Here is a 10,833-nt window from a genome sequence, read left to right as displayed (position 1 = left end):
TATCATATAATTATAACAATAATAACAATAATAATAATAATTTAAAAAATTTTACATGTGAAGTTAGTAAGAAATAACGAACAATCTAGCACAAGAAGTTATAATAAATGTTTTTAGTTTTAATTTTAAATAATTTATTTATTAAGCAACAAATTATTGTAATTATGAAGATCTCTCTCTATATATATAATACTAGATTTTAGACCCGTCTCCGACACTGGACACGGGGTTTATGATATTATCAATATTAAATCTTAATATGTTTAATTGATAAAAGCTTATAATTTTGAAAAAATATGGTTCTAAGCGTTATACTTTGCAAGTTGTAGTACAATAACCATAGGTTCGTCACTGTCATTATTAGCTGAGATATATATTAATGGAATTGTTTGTCGTAGTCATTAATCCACAAGGCACGTGCTACAATAATTTCTCTATTTTATAATTTTTTGAAACCAGATGTACTCATAATGTGTTATTATTATCAAATAAATTAAGAATTACTCGTAAAATATAAACATACTTGTGATTTTACACTTGACATTCAAGTATATGTGTTTCATCATGATGTGGCCCATAACATGAATATGTTTATTTTCAATCAATGTCTTATGATAATTAGATAACAATTAAGATTGTTTTCATATTTTTTTGATAACAATTAGAACTCTTGATTTGGGTGACAATTATAACTTTAAAAACTTAAATATAAATACTTTTTGTACTTTTTTAAAAAAATCTTCTCAAGTGTTGATGGCTAAAAATAAATATAAATTAAGTATTTAGGGCTAAAAAATGTACATTATTGATGGAAAATAAAAAAGTGTAAATTAATGAGACTTTTTCTACAAATAGATATAAATACTAATATAATAATATATTTGGATAATAACTATTGAAATTTCTGATTTATAGTTAATCTAAATGATGATATAAGCAAAAATTAATTTGATAAAATTGAGCGATTTGATTGGTTAATAAGTCATTAGTTTAACTGTCTTATAGTAGATATTAAGATTAAGATTCTTCTTTATACATTTTTTTTATTAATACGTGATTTGATATGAAGCTAGATAGTTTTTTATTTTTATTTTATTGATTAATATATAATTAAAACTAGTTGGGCTTAAAATTTTATTGCTAAATCTTTTTTGATCTATCAAATTTTTTTATTGGATATATATTATAAAATAGATAGATATTATGTAAAAAATATAGAGATGATACGTAAGAAAAATTCTACGTGGTGAAGTGTAAAAATAATTTTGAGTTTAGGTGGATGATTTTAAAAAGCTATGATCACTACTGTTTTATTATAGATATATAAATATATAGATAAATATAGATATAGAAGATAAATATTTTTCATTTTTAATGAGCAGTGTAATTATTTTAATAATAAAACTAATATTGTACCACGCAAAGTAGTGAGATTAATGTATTTAGGAATGAGTTGCTATTAATTAGTTGCCAAGTGTTATTGTAATAGTAGTTATAGACTTATATCTCTCTCTTTGCATTTTTTTTTAATGACATTTAAAATTTTATTAGTAAGAAATTAACAAGTACAAGACACGATCCAATTAGACGAAAATTAAAAAAAAAATAATCTAAATGATACAAGACAAACACGCAAAATACTGACAACTACTAAATCAGAAGAGAGATCCAAGTGCAACGAAAAAGAGATGAACTCTCGTGGACAAAACCTAATACCTGTTGCATCATACCCCAAATGCAAAGAGATCTAACCGACATTCTTTGTTCGTCTTACTAAGGCACTATGTAGGATAATAGTTTCCTTTATGCTAACATAGATCTCCAAATCTTAAAATCGCTTGGAAAATGACTTTTCCACTTATGTAGTTGCACGATCATTTTCTTTATTTAACATGGTAAATGATTAATCTTTTAAAATTACTTTAAAAATATAATTTTTTTTAGTGAAACTTGTGAATTGTATTACCATTCAAAAAACAATGTACACATATACAAATAAGAATCCTGGACATTCCCAAATACCACAATCTGTCTCTAAACTGGCATCTAAAAACATACATAAAAAAAACATACAAATATAGCTAAATGAATACCAGCATGCAATATATAACACTGCCAAACAATCCATGCAGACCAGCTATACCCTAACCAATTCTCAGACACAAACCAACACTAGACCAGACCATACCTTCTCATGATTGCATAAGTATGGGACCAAGTAGTCCCATGTTACATGACTTACTATTCCCATAAGCAAATGCAGCCACTAAATGTAACATCCATGAATTTTGACCCGTTGACTTTAAGTGTCATGTTATGAATTATAGTAGTTAAATGACTAATTGTATACTCAATGAGCCGGTTGATGGTGTGCTAGATGTAATGTCGTGGGTTTTGAACTAATTAGTTATGTTGACAGGTCAACCCATGGATCAAAGTCTTGACCCATGACCCACCTTAGTCAACCCAACCCCCACCCACCTTATCCTTTCCTTCCCTTATTCTTCTTATCTCTCTCTCTTCTTTACTCCCAAGAACACACTCTCCTTTCACTCTCTCTCTCTCTCTCTAATTTAATTCATAGTTCATGGAAATTCAAGCTTAGTTAATGCAAGAATAATAAATCTTATCACCATTTTAACTTCATATCAAAAACTTGGGTTCCTAAGTGTAAGAAATGACCTCATTTGAGTCAAAATTCGGGTTTGAGGATTTGTGAAGCTTTTGGTAAGTAAATTCTACTCTATGACCTTCACTTCATGTTAGTAAATGTATCTCTAGTTGTGCCAAAACATTTTCGGGTCACAAATCGGGCCAAAAGTCGAATTAGGGTTTGTCTAGGGTTAGTAATGGGTTAAACCGAATTTGAGCTAAGTTTGGTGTTTTGAAGAAAGATTTTGAAGTGGGTTTGGGTTATTCATGTGTAAACATGCTTAATTATGCTTCATATTGAGTTTTGATGCATCACAAATCGATTTTGGGTGTCAAAAATGAGTTATGGGTTAGTTTTGGTGTGTTTAGGTCGAAATGGGTTGCTGGTGCTGAACTGGGTGAGCTGCTGCGCAGCTAGTTAAGCTGCCCCGCAGCTTCACAATTCTGTTTTTCAGCTGCTGCGCAGCTAGTTAAGCTGCCCCGCAGCTTCACGAGTCTGTTTTTCAGCTGCGGCGCAGCGATAAGTTGCGGCGCAGTTGGGGGCTTCAATCACTTAACTTTTTCCTAGCTTTAGTTCTAACATCCTAGGAGCGTCCCGACCTTTCCGGAATGTACTCTTATGACCTTATTGGTGCCCTACACATGACAAACGAGTCGTTTAAAGTTGGGTGTCCTCTTTGGAACCTAATTCAAGACATTAACATAAACTAAATAAACATATAACTTATGTTTGAGAATGAGGCGACCTTGGGGCGACTTCATTTTGGTTACAAACTATTACATGGCCTCCCTAACGACCATATTGGGTCCCGAAAGTCTTTCAAAGCCATAAACCAAAGCTAAAACCTAGTTAGAGAATCGTCTTTGGTGAATAATGCATGTCTTGTATACATTACTAGGTTGTGGACGCGTGGAGCACTATAATCACTTATAATCTCATCTTAATTCGATATTAGCCTCTTTTGCCAATCAAGGTGAGTTCGTATCTCCCTACTCTATTGAGATTCGGGCTGAAAAGTGTACATTGTGTGTTTATTTGTTTGAATTAGTTGTTTCTTGATTGAATGATGATTGATGGATGAATTATTGAAATGTTTTGTGTATGTTGGTATTGAGAAAGGTTATATTTAGGTTAGATGTACATACATGGAAGTCGACTTCGCGTTCAAAAGGTTTGAGATGTGGAGGGTTAGCCGCTGGTACACCCTGTATACAAACATCGAGGACTCTTTGAAAGCAAGCCCTCTCAAGTGTATGTATGTATAGTTTGATCATATTGTTGGTTATTGGATGTTGGATTGATGGATTGTTGGGCTTGCATTGTGTTGGTTGCTTGAGATGATTTGGTTGTCTGTTGAGACAAATGTGTTTATCCAGGTATAGACGTATACACTGGTGTTGGTCATCCGGGTTTATAGACGTATATTCGCCGACGTTTTTGAGATGCCACAATAGTCATGGTGATGACCTGTGAGTATCGTTGTATAGATGGCATGATGGCCATACATATTATATGTATTTTGGTTTGGCATGCATATCATTCACATCATGGCATTGACATTGCATTGATTGTTCTTATACGTTTGTTATATAGTGATGCATTGGTTGGATGACGTGTAAGACTACTTGTATGTGATGATTGTTTTGTTTTTATGATATGTGGTTATGGTCGGTGGTTCATCTTGGGCCACCACTACGAACTCACCAACCTCGTGTTGACTTGTAGAAAACTTTCAGGTAATCAGGTGGTTCAAGGATGTGATGCATGATCTGGTGTAGCTTTTGGATTCGGGCATGGACTTTATGGATCAAGGATTCATTCGCCCACTTTTGGATTAATGCTTAGGATCGATAGCCATCTCTAGAATTCTCTTTTGTAAACTTTGATGGTCATTTGCTCCTTGTGCATTGTTTGAATATTTGACTTGTTGTGGATTCACCGAATCATTAATGTCATTTAGTTGCCTACGATAATCCCTCCTTGTGCTATATGATTTCCGTAATATTTCGAGCCTTAGCTCGGGGTGTTACACTAAAACACACCTCTGCTTCATTACTAAACTCCTGCAATTACTCCCAATCTTGAACTCCTACTCAAGATCTGGCAGAATTCCTTCCATATCTCTTAAATACCACCAAACTCCTAAGTCCTAACTAAACAAATCCTCCTGTAATGATAATCCTGAACTTCAGAAAGCAACCAATCGATTGTCCCTCCATTTAAGGGACCATTTTTCAGCCATGGGGAACATATTTACAGATTTTCTAACCTTTAAGGATAACAATTTATTCCTTATGCACCCCTGAATACTTTTACATAAAACTTCCCAACTCCTTTCTTTTTTCTTGAATAGTCTCCAATTCCTTTCCTGCCATATAAAATAAACTGATGCAGCCACAACCAACTTGTTAATAATCAGTCCAATATTAGTTTTAGTCTTCACTGCAGCAATATCAACCACTATCTCATACAAATTATTCCCATTTTTCATCTTGAAAGTCATATCCTTCATATATCTCCACACCTTCTGGGCATACTCACATTGGAAAAATAGGTGTTTATGATTATCAGCCATGCTTTCACAGAAAATGCAAAGCAAATTGTCATGATTACCCCATCTGCTCATCTTATCCTGTGTCATAAGCTTTTAAAAATATTTTTAAAACCCTATAAATGTGACATGTGGATTATATTTATTTTATTTTTAATTTTATTTATTTATCTTCCTAAATTTCACCATCTTATGGTTAAGATGAGTTTTAGTCCAATTCATCTCCCATTCAATATCTACCTTGCCGTAATCAATTAAATGTTGCTTCAATATAGGATGATTTATTTTTATTTTTATTTTTATTTAATATAAGTGAGTTCCATACTTCCATATGTGTGATGTTCAGTTGAATAAATGTGATAAGTGGTAACCTTGTCTAATATGGTTGATATATGCACTAAGAATATACGTAGGACACATAAATTTTGTTACTTTTTCGGTAATATATTGTTTTGATTTAAACCTTTTGAATATCTAGATAAATAATTTTTCTTTACTATTGTATGTGTCTAGAAGTTCTCTTGTGGCCATGTGGTCCAAGTGTGAAAAGGAAAACTATACTTTGCCCAAAGAAAAAAAATCCAAAATCTTTTTTCTCACTTACGAAATTATATTAAAAAGACCAACATCTTTATACAATGTCTCTATATTGCTCAAATTCTTTTTTATGAGGATATTATCGAGTTGCATGTTACTATCATATGAGACCAAATTTCATGGTCAAACCATGTAACGCGTTTTCTTGTGCTTTCATTAAACATCATTCAACAAAAGAAATTCTATCACATATATATTTCTAATACATATTGATATCGATTGATAATATAAGATCTATATATACTTGAGTGGTATTCTTGCTATTCAACATGTTACTCTATCTACGCAATATGTGTGCGTGAATGAGTTTCTATCTTTTAAAGTTAAATATAAATCTGGATTTGCGGTAAATAAATACGACTAAATGTGAAGTGGATGAGGATCGTGAGTTATGTATCAACTTGATAGATGAAGTTGTGGTTATTGTGAAATATATGGGGTCTCTAAACTGGGTTTAGACCGTATAGTTTTTTTTCTATCTTATTAGTTTACCGTCTCTCACAAAATTACTTGACCTATTAAGTATTATCTTTTTATTCTCAAAATAGCTTATTTTATTATGACTCGTTATACATTAACAAACCTACCATAATTTTGTTGTTTTTATGATTTTGAATTTTAAGACTAATTGCTTTATAAAATAACAAGATAGTAAAAATCCGACAAATAAAATATTTAGGCATATAATTATCAATTGTTTCACCTTTTTCTAAGTTTGATGTTTTTTATTAATCGAATTTTTAGTTATTGCTATCTCTATCAAATAGTTAAACTTTTTAGCATGACAGCTACATGAAATGATACGTTATATTTGATGTGAACAAAATCAATGCCACATCAGTGTTTTACAACTCACATTATGACAACTACATATAACAAGAAGGCTTGATATATACGATACAAGCTTGACATTTTGGTTAACGAACTTAATGTAAAACTAACAGTCCTTAAAAGATCCCCACAAAAAAGATTCGGAAAGGTGATTTTAACCCTGTTTTTTGGGCACTAACTTATCTTTCTTAAGACTAGTGTCAAGCAATGTGCACTTTAAGTCCGGATTTGATCCTGTGACCTATTTTCACAAAAGTTCGTTATAATGATCTAACACCAAAAGGCTCTATCCTTACAAGATCCAAACACCAAAACAAGAGTGCTTAGAAAACCACTTTTATTTCTATAACTATTTCATCTACCTAACTATCTACTTAAAATATTTACAAAAGTAATAAAAATTAAACTAACAAAACATTATTTACTCTTTAAGCCAGTCAAGACCAAAACATTGCTCTGCTACTTGAACACACAAACCAGACAACTCTTTTTCCATCTGTTTCCACAGCCAAAAAATCTCTTCATCACATCTAACCCGTCTCAAAGATCTCAAACCCGATACAGATCGTGGCAACCTTTTAATTTGAGGACATTCGCGCATGTCAATCACTTTTAAACTCAAACAACCACTAATTTCTTCATTAAGACAATGAAGATTAACACATTGAGAAATATCAATATGTTCTAACCACATAAGGTTCTTAATCCCAAATGGTAGTGTTTTCAGCTTCGGACACGCGCAAACTCTCAAAATTCTTAAAAAAATAAGTTTACCAAAATCAAATGGGAGTTCTTCAAGACTTTCACAATTGGTGATGCTTAGACTCTTTAAACTTTTAACTTGGCAAATACTTGATGGCAGTTTGGTCATTTCAATGCAGTGGTCCATTGTGAGCTCTTCAAGGCGAGGGAATAGTTGAGAGAGGTCTAGTTCGGATTGGTCGTTAAGGTTTATCTTGCAAAGTAGTAACGAGATTTTACGAAGGTTTGTGAGGGGTAAAATGGCTTTTTCGGGTAGTTGAGGAATGGTCACTTTTTCAAACCAAAGGCTTGTCAAATTGGTTAAACTACTCAAGATAGATAAGTTGTGAAGCACTGCGGTTTTATTGTTGTAGTTTATTAACACTAAGGCTCTAAGTCTAGGCATGTTTTCAATGAAATTAGGCAAAAAATACTCAGTTGAATCGAAATTTAAGATGAGCACTTCAGCTTTAGGAAATTCCATCTTCAACCAATTCATTTCTCTCATTTCACCTGACATAATAAAAGTTCAAGAATTTATTTCCTAGGAACATACACAGTATACATTAGAGGTAGCAATTTAGAGTCAGACACTTACAAATGGGAAGTGATAAACCTACTACCATTTTTGGTTAACTCTATATATAAAGAGTCAGTAATACATATATGTGGTATATGTCTCAAATCTAATGGTAAGAATATCATTTCCCAATATTAAAGGGTCGATTTGGGTTGTATTATTTTAAGCATGTCATATCAAAACACACTCGAGTCTAATAGAGAAAATGGTCAAACGGGCCGAACAGATTAAAGTCAAGTAAAATTTATTCTAAATGCATATGATTTCCTATATCTTCTGATTTAAAAGATCTATTTTTATAAAATTGTTTTGGTTCTAATGCATGTTTAACTATGAAAATAAATGCAAAGAACAATTAAATGTTAAATAATCAGCATGAACCTAACTGTTCAGTGTGTATAGTAAATAATGAACAGTTTAAATCCAAACCCATTTTGACTCATTACCCAACCCACCCATCCTACCACATCTTGTAAACCTTCACTAATTAAAATAATAAAGATTGAAATCCAAAGGTTTGAGTTCTACCTGTATGAATAGAAACAATTCGTGCAAGAAATGGCTGATCGGCGTTCCTCTCCCATTCTTTAGGTACCCCATTTTCTCTCCTCGCCATAACCAACCTTTTCCTCTTATTTACGCTCCCGACACTACTCATATGAATAGCAAGATCTCTCAACACATCATGTTGAGAGACCGAGATCTCACAGTAGCTACTATACGAATCACCGTCCCTGAAAAGTTTAAGCATAAAGATCAATTCAAGAACCAAAGTACATACATAAAGTATAACGAAATTCGTTTATAGATACATACTTTGAATCTTTCACAAGTGTGAGAAGATTCTTGTTTGATAGCTCCACAAGAATAGCATAAACCTCTTCTTCATCAATGTCATGAAGCTCTGTCCATATATTCACAAGTACATCTAAAGGTATCCTTTTGTCTTCTGGGAAAGAACCCAAATCCAAAAAGCAATCCCTCACCTTTTCAGAAAGGTAATCAATACTTAGTTTCATTCGGTTAAGTAACTCGCTTTCGTGTGAGTCACTTATCGGTTGTGCCCGTGATAACCGGCTCTTTGCCCCTATCCAGTACTTTTCAGAATGGTCTCTAAGTGAAGCCCCAATCACTTTTAGAGCCAAAGGTAGCCCTTTACATTTCTCCACAATCTATCATTAAAACAATGATTAAATATTACTAACTTTATATACAATAGTTCATATAATTATAGACTTATAATACTTTCTATATTTAGATTTACCAAATTAGAAATAAGTAAAACTTACCTGTTTTACTAGATCCTCATCAAAACCAGGAGGAATTGAGTTTCTGCCAAAAGCAGTGTGACAAAAAAGTGAGACTGCATCTTCTTCCCTTAACAATTCCAACTCATAACTCGAGTTAAGCAAAGACGGAAACTTTATACGCGAAACGACAAGTGTTTTGCAACCCGGAACTTTAAAGATTAGTTGTTGAAGTACTTCAAGTGACCAAACATCATCCAATACAACAAGAGTAGGAACCACTGTGTCCCAATTGTTATACTGAATTGCCCATTGAGAAGTCATGTTTATATCCGGATACCCATTATATTTACTTTCCGAAAGAAACACCCCAATCCTTTGCCTTATTTGTTCCACATTCGGAGATTGTGACACTGTCAGCACCAGAATCTTGTTGTTATAATAACCTAATTAAAACAACACAAAAACATTTCATCATGATACATCAAACCAAAAATTACATTAAAAAAACATCGTAAGCAAACTGATTCACTAATTCAGAATCATCATCGATTTTCACAATTTTTGAAATTAGTGAATCAGTTTGTTTATCAGCGTGTATTTCAATGAGAAACACGCGCAAATATAAATATCTATTTGTAACTTACTTTTGACATCATCATCTCTACAAACTTCTTTAACCAAAGTAGTTTTCCCACTTCCCCCAATTCCATTAATCCCAATAACAACCAAACTATCATCCAAAACCATATCCTTAACTTTCCTTTTTCCAACTTCCATCCCCATATTTACCAAATTACCATCATACATCTCTTGATCATCTTCTTCCATGCACCACTTTTGATAATTATCATCAAAATAATCGATTTTCATTGACCCGAGTCTTTGTTCAAGCCTACGAGCCGATCCTTCAAGCCTATCAAACCTTTCCATCGTGTCGAATCGAGCATGGTGCACGTCAGCAAGTACATGAGCTTGAAGTGGTCCTTGAACAAATCTACTTATTTTTTTTTCAACTTTTTCCATCTTTCGTGAAAGTTGTAGGTTTTTGTACACGTTCCAACGACTCGAATGAAGGACTTTGTTAGCGAGTTCATGGCCGTCGTTAAGTGCACGTGAAATCGTGTCGAGTTGCATTTGACGTATGGATGTTAACTCTACACCAGAGTACTTAATTTCGTTTATAATTGGAAGAAGTTCATTTATGGTGACAATTAGTTGCTCTGCACTTGGTTTGCATAGACAAGCTTTTCGGGTTATGGTTATAAGCATTTTTAGAAGCTCCGTCGCGATTTCTCCAGCGAAGAAATCGGTGACGGCCATTTTATTTTTTTTGTTTGTGTGTTTTGGGTCACCGTGTTTGTGATTTGTAAAGGAGACGTTGGGTAATTGTGTTGTTATAGAAGTCAGTGTAGATATTGGGTTGTTTTGTTAATGTCAACATATGAGGTATATTACGGTTTTACCCTTTTTGTTGCTTTGCTTTGCGTTTGGTTTTATTTGATCTACGGTTTCCTACCCACCTATTTGATTTAATTGATTTAATATCGTTACCAAATGCTTGCTATAACAGTGTTTGTATATCTATATCTATAAACCTTTATAAAGGTATTGGTTTTAAGAAATTAAGCAA

General features: G+C 32.9%; 1 protein-coding gene across 1 annotated transcript; it reads right to left on the bottom strand.

Annotated features, from left to right (window-relative positions):
- Positions 1 to 6,876: 6,876 nt before the first annotated feature.
- Positions 6,877 to 10,589, bottom strand: LOC122606899 (probable disease resistance protein At4g33300). The gene is made up of 5 exons (XM_043779785.1): positions 9,848 to 10,589; positions 9,243 to 9,646; positions 8,770 to 9,125; positions 8,482 to 8,687; positions 6,877 to 7,886 (listed from the first exon to the last, which is right to left on the bottom strand). Exons 1-5 carry the CDS (start codon positions 10,521 to 10,523, stop codon positions 7,054 to 7,056), a joined length of 2,475 nt encoding a protein of 824 aa, XP_043635720.1. The 5' UTR covers positions 10,524 to 10,589; the 3' UTR covers positions 6,877 to 7,053.
- Between the last annotated feature and the right edge of the window lie 244 nt (positions 10,590 to 10,833).

Source organism: Erigeron canadensis, chromosome 7 (assembly GCF_010389155.1).
Source record: "Erigeron canadensis isolate Cc75 chromosome 7, C_canadensis_v1, whole genome shotgun sequence".
Taxonomy (NCBI): Eukaryota; Viridiplantae; Streptophyta; class Magnoliopsida; order Asterales; family Asteraceae; genus Erigeron; species Erigeron canadensis.
This window is presented reverse-complemented; position numbering and strand designations above follow the sequence as displayed.

Excerpts from the sequence above, each read along its gene's own strand:
- LOC122606899 (XM_043779785.1), bottom strand. The coding sequence starts at position 10,523 with ATGGCCGTCACCGATTTCTTCGCTGGAGAAATCGCGACGGAGCTTCTA. Across the intron at positions 9,647-9,847 it reads TAGAGATGATGATGTCAAAA|GTTATTATAACAACAAGATT; the intron begins GTAAGTTACAAA and ends TGTTTTAATTAG. Across the intron at positions 7,887-8,481 it reads AATTGTTTCTATTCATACAG|GTGAAATGAGAGAAATGAAT; the intron begins GTAGAACTCAAA and ends TTATTATGTCAG.